At 43.9% G+C, this 18,145-nt stretch overlaps 1 protein-coding gene across 1 annotated transcript in view; it reads right to left on the reverse strand.

The window, feature by feature from the left end:
- The window catches only part of LOC140393799 (striatin-interacting protein 1 homolog), a 118,243-nt gene extending 100,694 nt beyond the window's left edge, over positions 1–17,549 (reverse strand). Inside the window, exons 1-3 of the mRNA XM_072480245.1 lie at positions 17,274–17,549; positions 12,299–12,368; positions 9,583–9,657 (exon numbers count right to left, since the gene is read on the reverse strand). Coding sequence (XP_072336346.1) covers positions 9,583–9,657; positions 12,299–12,368; positions 17,274–17,459 — 331 coding nt within the window. The 5' untranslated portion in view covers positions 17,460–17,549. The remainder of the gene's footprint in view (positions 1–9,582; positions 9,658–12,298; positions 12,369–17,273) is intronic.
- Between the last annotated feature and the right edge of the window lie 596 nt (positions 17,550–18,145).

An 18,145-nucleotide genomic window follows, 5' to 3' on the forward strand; every position in this document is an offset into this window, starting at 1 on the left:
AATCAAGCAGAGTCAACATGGCTCCATGAAGGGACAATTACGCCTGACAATTAATTCAAATTTTTTGAGGTGGTAACGAGCAGGATAGACAATGGGAAATCAGTTGACTTAATATATTTGCATTTCCAAAAAGCATTTTGATAAGGTACTACACAAATATGTTACTTAATAAGATAGGAGTCCATGGTGTTAGGGGTAGTATATTAGCATGGATAGAGGATTGGCTAACTGACAGATAGTTGGGATAAGAGGGTCATTTCACGATGGAAACCTGTAAATCGTGCAGTGCCACAGAGATCAGTGCTGGCGCCACAATTATTTACAATATATATTAATAGCTTGGATGGGAGAAGTGAATGTACCACTGCCAAGCTTGCGGATGGCACAAAAATAGGTGGAAGGCAAGTTGGGAGGATGGCAGAGTCTACCGAGGGATATAGACAGCTTAAGTGAGTGCGTAAAACCTTGGCAGATGAAATATAATGTAGCAAAATGTGAAGTTATGCACTGGTAGGAAGAATAAAGGAGCTGAATATTATTTAAATGGAGACTGCAGAAAACTGCAGCACAGAGGGATTTGGGGGTCATTGTGTATAAATTATATAAAGCTAGCATGCAAGTTGAGCAGCAAATTTTCCCTTAAGTAATCCATGCTAGCTTTCCTTAATTAACCTGCATTTGTGCATGTGATTATTAATTCTGTCCCAAATTATATTTTCTAGCAGTTTCCCTTCTACCCAATTTAAACTGACTGGTCTGTAGTTGCTGAGCTTATCCTCACAACCTTTTTTGAACTAGGATGTAATGTTTGCAATTTTCCAGTCCTCTGGATGACAGCCTAGAGTCTAATGTAACAATCTCATATCCATTCTTTGGAATTTCGAGTGCGGGAACTTTTGTTCCCAGTGGGCTTCAGGTCTTCTACACTCATGCTGGCCAGGAATTGGCTGTGTGAGTGTCTTTTCCCATTTCTGTGCCTCCTGCAAATGGACCAGAGATGAGATGGTTGAATATACACAATTTGTTGATCTTACGATGCACCGGCCAGAACAGAAGTCAAACAGGGGTAGTTGGTGGTTTTACATTCTTCAAGTCGGGAACCAGCCAGGTCCACCTGCGCAGAAGAAAAAGAAACTGCACAAAACTAGGTCAGGTGACCAAAAGAGAACCACTGCAGAGAAGGTATCCCAAAGAGCAGGACGCAGGGTGGGCAACAGAGAGGTCCCAAACAAAGGAAGTGGTCCCAAATAAGGAAATGAGATTTAAAGCAGTCCTAGAAGACATCCCAGGAAGTAAAGATCAGAAACAGATTTCAGAACATAGAACATAACAGCACAGTACAGGCCCTTCAGCCCTCAATGTTGCGCCGACCTGTGAAACCACTCTAAAGCCCATCTACACTATTCCCTTATCGTCCATATGTCTATCCAATGACCATTTGAATGCCCTTAGTGTTGGCAAGTCCACTACTGTTGCAGGCAGGGCATTTCACGCCCTTACTACTCTCTGAGTAAAGAACCTACCTCAGACATCTGTCCTATATCTATCGCCCCTCAATTTAAAGCTATGTCCCCTCGTGCTAGACATCACCATCCGAGGAAAAAGGCTCTCACTGTCCACCCTATCTAATCCTCTTGTTTCGAAAAGTTGAGAGAAAATAACAAAGAAATAGCCTCTGAGTTAGAGAGAGCTGCAGGGAGCAGACTTGAAGCAAAATGGGCTTGAGGGGAGCCCGGAAGATCTGAGAGAGAAGCCGAAGGTTGGTGACACCTTGCTGCAGGCCGCAAGGGCAAAGGTACCCTTTTGGAGCAGTGATGTCCAATCTGGAACCGTCGAAGATCTAAAATGTGTTTGGAAGATGAAGCTTGAGTGTACGTGGAGATACAGGAGAAAGAAATCGCAGAGGACAACATGGATTCCCTGAAGCTGTCCGAATAACAGTGACTTTTGGATAGAATTCCAAGGCACGTTCTTTGAGTTCAAGAAAAGAGTTTCAAATAAAAGCATCTGGGTGGGCTGTTGAGAAATATATCTCCTGTTGCTGGGCTTTAAATCCTGGAACTCCCCCCCAACAGCATTGTGGGTGTTTCTACATGGCAGGGACTGCAGCGGTTCAAGAAGGTACTCAGTACTACCGACTCAAGAATTAGGGATCGGCAATAAATGCTGGCCTATCCATGGACGCCCACATCTGCAAATTAATTTTTAAATCCACAGAATCTTCTTCGGTTTCATCTGTCATTTACTTTGGAGTGTGGTATGTCTGACCACAGTTCACCAGTTGGGTCACATGTAATTTCCAATTACTTGGTCAAAGTTTTAAGGAGGGCCTTAAATGGAGGTGGAGAGATGGAGAAATAGGGAGGGAATTCCAGGGCCCAAATGTCTGAAGATATGGCTGTAAACAGCAGGACATAGAGAATAGTGGTTGCAAGGGGAGCCAATTTGGAGAATCACAGTTTTCGGAGTGATATTGTATTCTATTTCCGATTTATGTAGGGAAGGGACAAAGCAGTTGCTCCATGTTCCATGTTTAAATTTGGCTTTGCTCTCTTCCACCGTGGGTGGCACGGTAGCAAAGTGGTTAGCACTGCTGCTTCACAGCTCCAGGGTCCCAGGTTCGATTCCGGGCTTGGGTCACTGTCTGTACGGAGTCTGCACGTTCTCCCAGTGTCTGCGTGGGTTTCCTCCGGGTGCTCCGGTTTCCTCCTACAAGTCCTGAAAGACGTGCTCATTAGGTGAATTGGACATTCTGAATTCTCCCTCAGTGTACCCGAACAGGCGGCGGAGTGTGGCTATTAGGGGCTTTTCACAGTAACTGTATTGCAGTGTTAATGTAAGCCTACTTGTGACAATAATAAAGATCATTATTAATACATACTGATCCTAAATGTTAGAGTACAAGTCAGATAAGGTAAATTGTTTAATCTTTCCAAATGTATATGTGTCCGTAAAGAGATAGATGGGGTGAAGGAACAGTGAATATTTGAATCGTTTTATGTTTATATTGTAATCTTTCCAGCATTTGTGTCTGGTGTGATATAGTTAATTTTTTTCTTGCTTAATAAATGTTTTATACTTTGTAATAAATTTTATCAGCAGGCTTCTATAAATTTGTTCAGTTCCTGTTTTAAAAAGTTAGGATCTATCATTCCAGGTTTCACTCTGGGATCTGGCTGGCCTGTCCAGTACTAACATCAGATGGAATCATAACAAAATGGGGCTCATCCAGAATCATGTCAAGGTAAGATCTCTTGCAGGAACATGAATCTTCAAATTTAAGTGCCATCTGCGAATTCTTAAAAGAAACCAGAACATGGAAGTACTGTGCATAGGAACATTGCAGTGGTTGGAATTCAAAAATGGACCCGACTATTGCTAAATAATTTCTGGAAGCAGAAGATGCAAAAGTAGATTATTTCAAATCATTGACTAAGGCTACACAAAGAGAGAGCAGATAAATTGAAGGTAGAAATAAACACAGGATTTTGTTAGATGATTGAATTACCCAGTGCAGCATAAATTCAGTTAAAAATGAAAGAAAAATAGAAAGAGATAGAGAGAAGCAGAAACTTGAAGTTTAAAAACAAAAAGGACAGATAAAACCTGAATTGGAGGACAAAGCGAAATTTAAAAACTCAAAGCGAAAGGAAAGGAGAAAGAAAAGCAGAAGAAATAGTATTGTAAAAGCTAGAACCTCAAAGAGAGAAAGAACCTGGGCAAAATGACCTGGCTAGAGAGAAGCTCAGAATAAAGGAAGAGAGAAGAGATAGCGGTTCAGAGGGTGATTTTCACTCTACGAGAAAGATATTTCACCTCGTGTGAAAAGGTATTTGTGAAGCTGAAGTGGCCAAAAGATGCTTGGAGATTATCGTTAGTGTCCTAAAATGGTGTACTGCTATCGTTGTCCACAGCCTATCCAGTGGAACCTGGTCTCCAGTCGTCCTGGACCCCTTGCCACCGGAACAAGAGTTTCTCCATCAGGCCTGTGCGGTAATTGGTGTGCAATGCCCACCCAAAGTTAAAAGAATTCACGCACAGGCATCTTCCACCATTTAACATGAAGTTTAAGACCGGGAACATCAGGACCCTCGTGGACAAACCGAACAGCGGGAGACCAAATTGATGTATTGCATAGCCCAGGGTCTCCAGCATTGACACTGACATCGCCACCCTAAGCGAGACCTTTTACTTCAGTTACTTACAGCAGTAGTTTTGTAACAAACAAACCTTTACCTTGCTTAAGAGTAAAGCTTTGCAGCTGGTTATTTTTAATCGGAATCACGTGCAAATTAAAACAGGCACACACACACGCACGACAAAATAGATTCTTGAAAATAAAAGCAAAATATGACAGCTGCTGGAAATCTGAAATAAAAACAGAAAATGCTCCTTCGGAGTCATAAGGACTCTAAACATTAACTCTATTTCTTTTTCCACAGATGCTGCCAGACATGCTGAATTTTTTCAGCATTTTCTGATTTTATTTTATTCCTGAAAATATATTGCAGGGTGCTTACAATTTGAGGAGCTATATAATACAACTAAGGCAGTCACCTGAAGCCTAACATTTTACCAGAATTTTGACAAAAGCAGAAATAGCTACACAATCAACAAGTGAATTGCAGCAATTTAGAAAATGTATTTTTTTTTTTTTTACAAAGGGTGCAGAATTTTGACACTTTAATAATTCATGTCCCCATAAAATAGATTAGGATCTTAACTGAGTCAGTGAGACGAGGCCAGCAGAGACTACATGATTTTGAATAACAAAGAGCAACAAGTGGAGTTGTGTCGGGCCACATAGATAATAACCACAATATTATGAAGGGCTCACTAGCAAGGAAACAGAACTTCATTTTTTAGGATGAACTTCCTTTTATATTTGTCCCATAGGTCAAGAAACGACCAGCCTGCTTTGAAACCTCTACATAATGCTGGTTTATGCAACAACTAGGAAATGAAGTAAGGCAGCAGTCTGTGCTCGACTTCCACCTAATTTGCGCAATAGACAGAATAGACACTGGTGATCTTTTTGCATGTTAAGAAATTTTGCCTCAAACATGAACCACTAGCTTACCTCTTTAAAGCACTCCTGTGCTATATGATGAGGTTTAATGTTTGGTATGACATTCACATTTTCAGATTAATTAAATTCAGTATATTGTCACAAGAAGAAAATGAGAATCTAGTAACAGAAATGGTGTACACAAAGTATAAAACCAAAATTAGAGTTATAAGCATTAAGGCCACAAAGTGTAACAGGACCGAAAACCTAATATTTATAACATTCAGGAAGGGTAGTTAATAGGACAGGAAATAGATCAGAGCTATTTATTCATATGTGAGATAAAAACAAGTATACAGACTGGTTGGATTGAAAGGTTTATTCTCTTGTTGCAACTTCCAGTGTTTCTTTGAATTTGTGGCAATAAAAGGATGTAAAATGAGAACATTGTCATATAATGACAGAGTAACTTTTACCTATATTCCCTAGAGTTTAGAAGAATGAGAGGTGGTCTCATTCAAATATATAAGATTCCAAAGGGGTTTGACAGGAAAGACACCGAGAAGTTATTTCCCCTCGCTGGGGAATCTCAAACATAGAGGCACAGTGCCAGAATAAGGGCTGATCATTTAGGACTGAGATGAAAAGTAATTTATTCACTCAGAGTTATGAGTCTTCTACCGCATAAGGAATTCTCTACCCCAGAAAGTTGTGGATCCTCCATCACCGAATATATTCAAAGCTCAGATAAATAGATTCTGGATCTCTCAGGGAATCAAGGGATATGAGGCACAAACAGGAACATAGAGTTGAGTCATGGTCATATTGAACAGCAGAGAAGGTTCAAGGAGCCATATGGTGTACCACAACTCCTATTTCTTAGACAATTATGTTGCAAAAGAATTGCCTCTAACTTCCTCAGTTGAAGGTTTGGAATCTCCTTCCACTGGACTTTCATTAACCATAAGACCCCAAAAGCTTCATGGACATAAATACCACAAACAGCCCAAACCTCAACTGTACTGTAAGGAATTAATCTCTGCCGAAACCAAGACACTGGGATATTACCATCTCAAAGAGAAACGAGTAGCCATCAGAAAATCCAAATAATGAAACTGGAAGACCATTAGAGCTGATGGTCCCAGAAAACAACCACTATACAACCAAGCATCAACAACAGCCAAGGAGAAATGGGCAAGGCAGTTGAGTCTTGCACTGCAGTCAAGGAGGGGACGTCAGGAACGGTCACTGATTCACGGCCTACAGCTCCAACCAGAAGGACCAACTATGGATAACTGTAAGTATCAGGCAGATCCAAAGGTAGTTTAAAAGGTAGAAACTAAATCCTGAGGGGTTTGAGTTGAGGTTTAAGTAACATCGTGAGGTTTTGCCTGTGGTTTATCAAGGAGGCTCTAATATGGAATTGTTTCAAGTGTTGTGTGGCATCATTACACTCATTTTGTATTAGGAATTAAGACTGAGTTTTCTGTAATAAAAAAAATATTTGTGGTTGAGCCTAAAAGCCTGTGCAAGTTTGTACTTCATAAATTCCGACAGTCAAGAACTGTAGTATACAGAGTAAACGAGAATGTGCACCTCTTACAGAGTGGCGATCACCACTCCGGAGGGACTTACTAAGCAGTGAAGCGTGCCCCCGGATGCATCAGTGTAATGTAAATAGAGCACAGGGATGGGGAAATGCCCCCTTTACACAAGTCGGACGGGCCCCGGGGAGTGCTCGGGTGTGGTGCAGGAAGGTGGTCCTGTGCAGGGCTGTCTGGGTCTCTAAAATGGTTACTCTGGAAGTGCATTTTCTCCTCCAAACTCTTTCAGATTAACTATGAGGGTAAAACTGTCAGAACCATCCGAAGTTAGTTATTTAAATCACTTTTCCGGATGGTTCCCAGCACAGCGCAATTGTTCAGGGGAAGTTAACGCTTCTAGTTAATTATTGGGTAAATCCTTACATGAAAACCTCCTAGAGGGATTCTCCAGCCTATCATTGGGTACCCCCAATGCAAAGCTGGGAAGTAAAGAAATTACGGCCCAATGTTGCCCAATAGAACACCTCTCCCACGAACCACACTTAAGACTATGGCATCACCATATTAATCATACCGATTAATTTACACACCATACAGGTTAAATGTATGTCACATGTATATTCACTTGTATCATTCAGTCTGTCCTTTCAAAGTTTGGAACTCTGGCAATTTGGCAATGGTTGCAAATGGCGCCTTAACTTTAGAATGATCTTTGATTCATGTGTGTGTGACTGGAAGCTGTTTCCAGCGGAGTTCCGCAGGGCTCAGTACTAGGTCCCCTGCTTTTTGTGGTCTATTAAAGAAATGGAAGTATCTGCAGGGGGAATGATCAAGACATTTGCAGATGACACAAAGATTGGTTGTGTGGCTGAAAGCGAGGAGAATTGCTGTAGACAGCAGGAATATATCAGTGGCACAAAAACAGAAAATGCTGGACAATCTTAGCAGGTCAGCATCCATGGAGAGAACACGGAGCGACATAGTAGCATTGTGGTTGGCACTGCTGCCTCACAGCGTCAGAGACCCAGGTTCGATTCCGACCATTGGTGACTGTGTGGTGTTTGCACATTCTTCCCGTGTTTGCGTGGGCTTCCTCCGGGTGCTCCAGTTTCCTCCCACAGTCCAAAGATGTGCAGGTTAAGTGGATTGGCCATGCTAAACAGCCCCTAGGTGGGCTTACGGGCACAGGGTGAGGAACAGGGCCTGGTAGGGTGCTCTTTCAGAGGACTGTCACAGACTCAACGGGCCGAATGACCTCCCTGTGCACTGTAGGGATTCTATTCTATGAGTCTGGATTACACTTTGTCAAAGATATCAATGGACTGTTCAGATGGGCAGAAGAGTAGTAAATGGAATGCAACACAATAATAATAATCTTTATTATTGTCACAAGTAGGCTTACATTAACATTGCAATCAAGTTACTGTGAAAAGCCCCTAGTCGCCACACTCCAGCGCCTGTTCAGGTACACTGGGGGAGAATTCAGAATGTCCAAATTACCTAACAACATGGTTTTCAGGACTCATGGGAGGAAACCCACGCAGACACGGGGAGAACGTGCAGACTCCGCACAGACAGTGGCCCAAACCAGGAATCGAACCGAGGACCCTGCCGCTGTGAAGCAACAGTTCTAGCTACTAAGTGCAAGGTGATGCATTTGGGGAGATCAAACAAGACAAAGGATTACCCAATAAATGGATTGATACTGAGAAGTGTAGAGGAAGCGAGGACCTTAGAGTGAATACCCATAGAGCCATGAATCCAGGACAGATTGGCAAGATGTTTAATAAAGCAAATGGGATCATTTCATTTATTAGCCAAGGCTAAGAATACAAGAGTGGAGAGGTTATGGTGCAAAAATATCTAATATCAGTTGTGCCACAAGTACAGTTACAGTTCTGGTCACCTTATTACAGAAAGGATTTAAATGCTTTAGAGAGGGTAAAGAGGAAATTTACGAGGATGTTACCAGGACTGAAAAATTGCAGCTATGAAGATAGTTTTGATAGGCTGGGATTATTTTCCTTGGAATAGAGGCAGCTGAAGGAAGAGAAGTTGATTGAGATGCACAAAACTGTGAGAGGCCTGGATAAAGTGGGTGGGAAGGGCCTACTAACTTTAGCAGTTAAGTAACTCGAGGATGCCGGTGGTAAATAAACATTAATTTATTAAACTATTTACAGAGTTCTGCTCAAAGCAGCATAGTGCTCCCAGTGCAGTCCTTGCCAGGAGAACTAATCACACCAGTCCCTGCTTTGGGCCAGTTTTTATATCAGTACATAACAAGCCCCAGCTAAGTGGCTTCCGCCCCCTATCTGCGGAGCTTGAACTCCACAAGTCCCATGGGGTGATCAATGATGGTTTCCCCATGGTCCTCGTGGGGGTGATGTCAACAGTAAATTTGATTTACAGTTTCTCATGGGGAACATAACGCCTTCAAATTGAACCTTGGGGAACACCATTGTCGACCATCCTCCAGTCTGAGAAGCAACCATTTACCATGACTCTTTTTTTCTGTCCTTTTAAGCCTTTTTTTTCTCCAAGCTGAAAGAGACCCTCCTAGTCCATAAGTCTTAACCATGTCTTTTGTGTGATGTTAACTATCGCAAGTTAGATTGGAATAAAAAGTGATGCACAACATCAAAGATGGAAATGCTTTTCAGAATGAGAAAGTGTTTCTCCTCCAACTAGGAAAGAGGTTTCATTTGATTTTTTCTGAGAAATGAAGCGGTGAAATATATAATAAAAGGGTTCTGGACTGGAATAAGGTAAAGCACAGCGAGATAAAGGTATCTGGTTTGAATTAATAAGACAAGTCTACAGATAGGTTGACAGACAAGCACTGAGAAAATCATATATGAAATGGAAAAAGTACAAAATATTATCATAGGATCAAAGTCTAGAATTTGTGTCACAATCATTAAAACTATCAGGATTGGATGCAGCAAAGGATCTTTGAGATAACGTTTATTGTCAATTAAAAAAGGAAATGCATGTATTCATATTTAACATCAAAAGCAATTTCATTACCATGAGTCTTGAATTCTTCTTCAAAGCATTTCCTGTTCAAGTGAAGCTCAGGACCCTCTGTGTAGCTATAGAGCTCTATCAAAACATAAAGAGAGTGCATTAGGGCAACACTGGTAAAAGTGGGCATTGTTACATCAAGGAGTTCAATGGTAAAGCACTACAGGAGGAAGTATGTGCGTATCAACAGCACTTGGGGAGAAGTGTTGGATTGTCTATTTTTCATAGCCATGAGCCCACTGCACTATGGTTGACAGACCCTCGCTGGAGTCCGTCATATCACCTGCATTTCCTCCCTCATCCATTCACCTCCCATCCATTTACAACTTCAGCCTCTAAATTCCTAAGACCATTCTCCATCATTTCTGCCACTTTCAACTCAATCCCAAATACATCTCAGCCACTGCTATCCCCCTCGTGCTAACACTGAATGTATTTTCCCTGTACTACCGTTTGTAGCTTTCCAAAAGGCCAATTTGCTAAGACACACCCTCCTTCACATTCATCACCAACTCTTCTACCTGTGCAATTGGTGAGCAACACCTGTCTTTAACAGAATCACAGAACTATTTGGGTCCAGGAGGCCATTTGGCTCATCGTGTCTGCACCGGCTCTCCAAACGAGCATCATGGCTTAGTGCCATTCTCTAACATTTCCTCATACCCCTTCACATTGTTGCTATTCAAGTAATCATCGAATGCCTCGATTGAATCTGCCTACAAAACACATCCAGGCAGTGCATTCCAGATCAAACCATTCGCTGTGTGCAAAAGCTTTTTCTCACATCACGTTTACTTCTCTTGCAGATCACTTTTAAGTCTGTGCCCTCTCATTCTTGAACCTTTTACGAGTACGAGCAGTTTCTCCCCATTTACTCTGTCCAGCTCCCTCATGATTTTGAACATCTCCATCTTCGCCTTCTTCTCTCCAAGAAGAATAGTCCCAACATCTCCAATCTATCCTCATAATTGAAGTTTTTCCTCCCTGGAACCATTCTTGTAAACCTCTTCTGCACCCTTTCCAATGCATTCACATCCTTCCCACAGTGTGGTGCCCAGAACTGTACACAATGTGCCTTGTATATGTTCAGCATAACCTCCTTGGTCTTGTAATCTGTGCACCTATTAATAAGGTGCTGAATACCAAATGCCTTATCCACCTGCCCTGCCACCTACAATGATTATGCACATATACACTCAGGTCCCTCTGCTCCTGCACCAGCTTAAGAATTTTACCCTGTATTTTATATTGTCTCTCCATGTTCTTCCAACCGAAATGCAACACCTCACTCTTCTCCACATTGAACTTCATCTGCCACCAATCTGCCCACTCCACCAACTTGTCTCTGTCCTTTTAAAATTCTACACTGTCCTCTTCTCGGTTTACAATTCTTCCAAGGTTGGGTCATCCGCAAAGTTTGAAATTGTCACCTGCACACCAAGAGGGGCTGGTTTAGCACAATGGGCTAAAAAGCTGGCTTGTAAAGCAGAGCAAGGCCAGCAGCGCGGGTTCAATTCCCATACCGGCCTCCCCGAACAGGCCCAGGAATGTGGCGACTAGGGGCTTTTCACAGTAACTTCATTTGAAGCCTACTTGTGACAATAAGCAATTTCCATTTTCATTTCATTTCATTCCCATTTCCTTTCTTTTCATTTTCAAGAGCTTGATCATTACTATATATCAGGAAAAGCAAGGGTCCCAATACTGATTCCTGGGGGAACATCACTACAAACCTTCCTCCAGCCTGAAAAATATCCATTGACCATTGCTCCCTGCTTCCTATTATTCAGCCAATTTTGTATCCCCTGTCCCTTTTATTCCATGAGCTGTAACTTTTCTCACAAGTCTGTCATGTCGCACTGTGTCAAATGCCTTCTGAAAGTCCATGTACTTTACATCAATAGCAGTACCCTCATCAACCCTTTCTGTTTCCTCCTCAAAAACTACAGCAAGTTAGTTAAGAGCATGATTTCCCCTTTAGAAATCCATCCTGGGCTCTTCCTAATCAACCGACATTTTTTCACATGACTTCGAATTCTACCCCGAATAACTGATTCTAGAAGTTTGCCCACTGCTGATGTTAAATTGACCTCCTCACATACCATTCTAAACTTTCCTACCTGGTGACACAGTGACAAACTTTATAATCTAATACACTGTAGTTGCTACTCATGGTGCAGATTCCTCTACACTGAAGCAAGGTTGGTTATCACTTTGCTGAGCACTTGCATTATGTCCACAAGTCTGACTTCTAGGTCACTTGCCGGTTTTAACTCTTCATCCCATTCCCACTCTGACCTTACTGTTGCAGTGAAGCTCAAAGCAAGTTCAAGGAGCAGGATCCTATTTTTCTACTAGACTATGCAGCTCTTTGGTCTTAATACTGACTTACTTCAGAACTTGTAGTTGTTATTTCAATGAAAAGGTTATGCACATGGAAAATGAAAGAAATCTGAATTTCCTGGCTGACAATAAATGGAAGCTTCAGCAACAAGGACTGTTGGCAGTGAACATTTGCTTGATCCAAGGCCATATTGACAGGAGGGTGACAATTGGAGCGCTGGTGGCAGGAGGGGACTGGGGCAGGTATTCAGCTGGGTGGCTCATTCAATATCCTGCATCTACACCCATCACTACTCCAGTCACTGACGTCCCACATTGTTTTGTCAGTCTGAAACATGTTCTGTAGTTTTAGAGATCATTCACTTCCTGTCCTTACCTGAAAGTTCTGCTGCCCATTTATCGCTATCAGAATATTCAAACTCCAGATCAGGTGATTCAGAGAAACCCTGTGGGGAAAAAATACTTTTAAAAATCTGATTAAATGAACTGAAAAGAAAGAAAATTAGATAGTGTACAATCTTGTAATAAATCAGAATTAAAGTTATTAGATTGCCATGCACCATTCTTCGAAAAGTCAATACAATATGCATGTATGACAAAAGGAAGAATAAGAAACACAAGTCAGTCAGGTTTGTCAGGAAAATGGGGAGATTGTGATAGATACTTTGGATGGGAGCAATGAAGTGGGTGTGTGCCTGATTTTCTACTCCCCCTTAGCTTCAGCCTCATTCCCCACTCCTTATGTGCAGTGTCCTCCAGTCCTACAACAGTCCATGGTGTTGCCACTTGTTCAATATGGTCCCTTGCCAATCCTTTGATCTAATCATTTCATAATCACAATAGTTGCAGCAAAGGAGGCAGCCATTTGGTCCATCATTTCTGCACTTGCTCTCCGCAAGAGCAATTCACTTGATGCCACTCTGCCACATGTATCCCGTAACCTGCAAACTTCTCCTCTTCACATAATGATCAAATTGTCCTTTGAAAGCCATGATTGAAACTGCCTTGATCACACTCTCTGGCAGTGCATTCCAGATTCGAACCACTCACTCTGTAAAGGTTTCACCCTCAAAAGAAGCCATTACTTCTTTTGTTAATCACTTTAAATTGGTGCCCACTGATTCTTGACCCTTCCACCAATGAGAACAATTTCTCCCTCATTCTTCTGTCCAGTTCCCCATGATTTTGAATACCTGAATCAAAACTCCTCTCGATCTCCCACTCTCCAAGGAAAACAGGGTCAACTTCCCCAATCAGCTGCACAAAACACTACAGTTGAGGCTGAAACAACATGTTTACCCAATCCCTATTGATTGAATGGTGCTTTATATCATAAAAGCACATCAAACATTATCCTCCTCAGTTCCAACATTTGTAATTTTACACAATCCGCAAATTTTGAAATTGGGCAAAGACGGGAAGTGAAAGATCTCTAAAACTACAGAACATGTTTCAAACTGACAAACAATGTGGGATGTCAGTGACTGGAGTAGTGATGGGTGAAAACGCAGGATATTGAATGAGCCACCCAGCTCAATACCTGCCCCAGTCCCCTCCCTGCCACCATTGCTTCAATATTTTGTCACAATCAGGATTGGAGGTTTCCACCCTCCTGTCAATATGGTCTTGGATCCGGCAACTGTTCACTGCCAACAGTCTTTCTTGCTGCAGCTTCCCGTAACAGCCTCCCCGAACAGGCGCCGGAATGTGGCGACTAGGGGGCTTTTCACAGTAACTTCATTTGAAGCCTACTTGTGACAATAAGCGATTTTCATTTCATTCATTTTTCATTTGTCAGCCAGGACGTTCGGTGTTGATGAAGTGATTAAAATTATTCCCTGCACACCTAAGTCAAGTCTATGAAAAATATCAGGGGTCCTAACACCAATCCCTGGGAACTCCACTATAAATCTTTCGCCAGTTTGAGAAGCTACCATTCACCACCACTCTGTTTCCTGTTACTCAGCCAATTTAATATCCAGCTTGTTACTGTTTCTCTTAATCAATGAGCTCTAACTTTGCTTACAAGTCTGTTGTGTGACAGCTCATCAAATCCCTTTTATACACACTACGTCAGCTGCATCACCCTCATCCACTTTCCCCATTACACACGATCCTGACCTATACAAGAAATCCAGGTACGACCTCCACAAAGCCATCCGAGATGCCAAGAGAGAATATCAAACCAAGCTAGAGTCACAGACAGACTCTCGTCGGTTGTGGCAAGGACTAAACAACATAACGGGCTACAAAGCGAAGTCGAACAGTATCTCTGGCAGCAGCGCACCCCTCCCCGATGAACTCAATGCATTCTATGCTCGGTTCGAGCAGGTAACCAACAATCCGCTGGCGAGTGCCCCAGCAGCCCATAATTCACCCATACCCACCATCACAGCTTCCGAAGTCAGATTGGCCTTCCTGAAAGTGAACCCTCGGAAGGCGACGGGCCCGGACGGAATCCCTGGTCGTGCACTCAGAGCCTACGTGGGCCAGCTGGCAGAGGTATTCACGGACATCTTTAACCTGTCCCTATTCCACTCCGAGGTCCCCACCTGCTTCAAGAAGACCACCATCATACCGGTAACAAAGAAGAACCAGGCAACATGCCTCAATGACTACCGTCCAGTGGCCCTGACTTCAGTCGTAATGAAGTGCTTCGAGAGGTTGATCATGAAGCGCATCACCTCCATACTCCCAGAATGCCTTGATCCACCGCAATTCGCATACTGCTGCAACCGGTCCACATTAGACGCCATTTCCCTGGCTCTACACTCATCCCTAGAGCATCTCGAAAACAAGGACTCCTACATCAGACTCCGATTTATTGACTACAGCTCCGCCTTCAACACCATAATCCCAGGCAAGCTCATATCAAAGCTCCAAAACCTAGGACCTGGCTCCCCACTCTGCAACTGGATCCTCGATTTTCTGACCAACAGACCACAATCAGTAAGAATGAACAACACCTCCTCCACAATAGTCCTCAACACCGGGGCCCCGCAAGGCTGCGTACTTAGCCCCCTACTCTACTCCCTGTACACACACGACTGCGTGGCAAAACTTGGTCCCAACTCCATCTACAAGTTTGCTGACGATACGACCATAGTGGGCCGGATCTCGAATAAGGACGAGTCAGAATACAGGCGGGAGATAGAGAACCTAGTGGAGTGGTGTAGTGACAACAATCTCTCCCTCAATGCCAGCAAAACTAAAGAGCTGGTCATTGACTTCAGGAAGCAAAGTACTGTACACACACCCGTCAGCATCAACGGGGCCGAGGTGGAGATGATTAGCAGTTTCAAATTCCATGGGGTGCACATCTCCAAAAATCTGTCCTGGTCCACCCACGTCGACGCTACCACCAAGAAAGCACAACAGCACCTATACTTCCTAAGGCTACTAAGGAAATTCGGCATGTCCACATTAACCCTTACCAATTTTTACAGATGCACCACAGAAAGCATCCTATCGGGCTGCATCACAGCCTGGTATGGCAACTGCTCGGCCCAGGACCGCAAGAAACTTCAGAGAGTCGTGAACACCGCCCAGTCCATCACACAAACCTGCCTCCCATCCATTGACTCCATCTACACCTCCCGCTGCCTGGGGAAAGCGGGCAGCATAACCAAAGATCCCTCCCACCCGGCTTACTCACTCTTCCAACTTCTTCCACCGGGTAGGAGATACAGAAGTCTGAGAACACGCACGAACAGACTCAAAAACAGTTTCTTCCCCACTGTCACCAGACTCCTAAATGACCCTCTTATGGACTGACCTGATTAACACTACACCCTGTATGCTTCATCCGATGCCAGTGCTCATGTAGTTGCATTGTATATGTTGTGTTGCCCTATTATGTATTTTCTTTTATTCCCTTTTCTTCCCATGTATTTAATGATCTGTTGAGCTGCTCACAGAAAAATACTTTTCACTGTACCTCGGTACACGTGACAATAAACAAATCCAATCCAATCTAATCAATTACCTCATTTAAAAGTGTTGGACTTTTTGGAATAATGCAATCTCAGATCCAGCCTTTCATATATGATGGATGAACATTAAAAAAAATTTTTTTTCACTTATCATGGGTGAAATTCTCTGGCCTTCCCGCGACGTGTTTCTCGGAGGCTGGAGGCGGCCCGTCTTTAGCTGGTGGCAGGATCCTCTGATCCCGCTGTTGTCATTGGGATTTCCCACTGAATCCACCCCATGCTGCCCGGAAGCCCGCGGCGGGGGTGTGCAGTGGGCGTGACCAGAAGAAGGGTGGCACGGTAGCACAGTGGTTAGCACTGTTGCTTCACATGCCAGGATCCCAAGTTCAATGCCCGCTTGGGTCACTGTCTGCACGGAGCCTGCATGTTCTCCCCATGTCTGAGTGGGTTCCCTCCCACAAGTCCCAGAAGACATGCTTGTTAGGCAAATTGGACATACTGAATTCTCCCTCAGTGTACCCGAACAGGCGACGAGGGGATTTTCACAGTAACTTCATTGCAGTGTTAATGTAAGCCTACTTGTGACACTAATAAAGATTATTATTTAAGCACCTAATGTTGTGTGGTTCATTGATGGTGGAGCGATGTTCAGGGCAAATTGTTAAAAAGGGAGAGGAGGGGCAGCACGGTGGCGCAGTGGTTAGCCCGGCTCTGGGTCACTGTCCGTGTGGAGTTTGCACATTCTCCCAGTGTTTGCGTGGGTTTCGCCCCCACAACCCAAAGATGTGCAGGGTAGGCGGATTGGCCACTCTAAATTGCCCCATAATTGGAAAAAATGAATTGGGTACACTAAATTTCTTTTTTTAAAAGGGAGAGGAATGAGTGGCATTAGGAATGAGTAGCGCGAAGCTAAACAAGAATAGAACAGGATAAAATGGTATTTGGGAAGAGTGCAATTACAAGGTAGGATGGGAAAGGAATTATTGAGTCACTTTATTTCTCAGTTGGGACACACCTTGCCACCAACCATGGGACATCTGAAACAAGGGATAGAGATGGAAGAGAAAAAGAAGAAAAATGCACCCTCCCACACACCCATCCAGGGGGTCACATGCCCATCCTTCCTCCCACCCACCGACACATCCAGGAGTTTGCCTGCCCTCCATTACACTACGCATCCAGGGGGTCGCACATCCTCCCTCTCACTGAACCATCCAGTGCATCAAGCACCCTCCCTGCCACCCACCCACCCATCCAGGGGGGAGGGGGGGGGGGTCACACAACTTCCCTGCCACCCTCCCATCCAGGGGGTCATGTCATCTCCCTACCACCCATCCAGGCGGTCATGCCCCCTCCCTGCCACCCGTCCAGGGGGCGTGCGCTCCGCTCTTACATACACATACCCTCCCCCTCTCTCACCTCCGAGTCTTTCCGCTGGTTTCTGAAAAACTCGCGGCCTTTGGGTAAGGCCCTGGGTTTGCCGAAACTGTTGTTGACGGGAATGCCGGTGGCTGTCCCGACCCCTGGCCCCGTTCCGCTTCCAGTTCCCATTGCCGCTCCCTGTCCGGGACCCGGTCCGCTCTCGGCCCCACCGCCCGACTCCATCGCCGCCGCTCCCCAACTCGGTACAATTATTTTGTTCTCACGGGACTTCAGCTAAGACGGCAAGAGTTTCCCTTCCCAACATGGCGAACGACAGCCCTGGTTACCCTTCCAAACATGGCGAAACGGCAGCCCCGGTTATCCTTCCCAACATGGCAGAATGACCGTCCCAGTTACCCTTCCAAACATGGCGGAACAACAGCCCTGGTTACCCTTCCAAACATGGCGGAACAACAGCCCTGGTTACCCTTCCAAATATGGCCCTGTTGTTGTTCCCAACATGGCGTCACTGCCCTGTTATTGTTGTCTTTGTTGCTTTTCCGTAAATGGGGTTCGACACCACAGTATCACGAATATTCTGTTACTTAATATAATATAAAAATATAAAGGATTCTAACCAGAAATTTTTTTTTGTTATTCTTTCATGGGACAGATGAGCATCACTGGCTGTGTTAGCATTTATTGCCCAATCCTAATTGCTCTTGAGGGGGCATTTACATTACTGTGGATCTGCAGGCACATGTAGGCTAGGCAAGGAAGGCCAATTTCCTTCCCTAAAGGGGATTAGTGAACCAGGTGGGTCTTTACAATAATGGTTACATAGTCATCATTGGACTTAGTAATTCCAGATTGTTATTGAATTCAAATGTTATCATCTGCCATTGTGGGATTCAAATCTGGGGTAGGTT

Source organism: Scyliorhinus torazame, chromosome 17 (assembly GCF_047496885.1).
Source record: "Scyliorhinus torazame isolate Kashiwa2021f chromosome 17, sScyTor2.1, whole genome shotgun sequence".
NCBI lineage: Eukaryota > Metazoa > Chordata > Chondrichthyes > Carcharhiniformes > Scyliorhinidae > Scyliorhinus > Scyliorhinus torazame.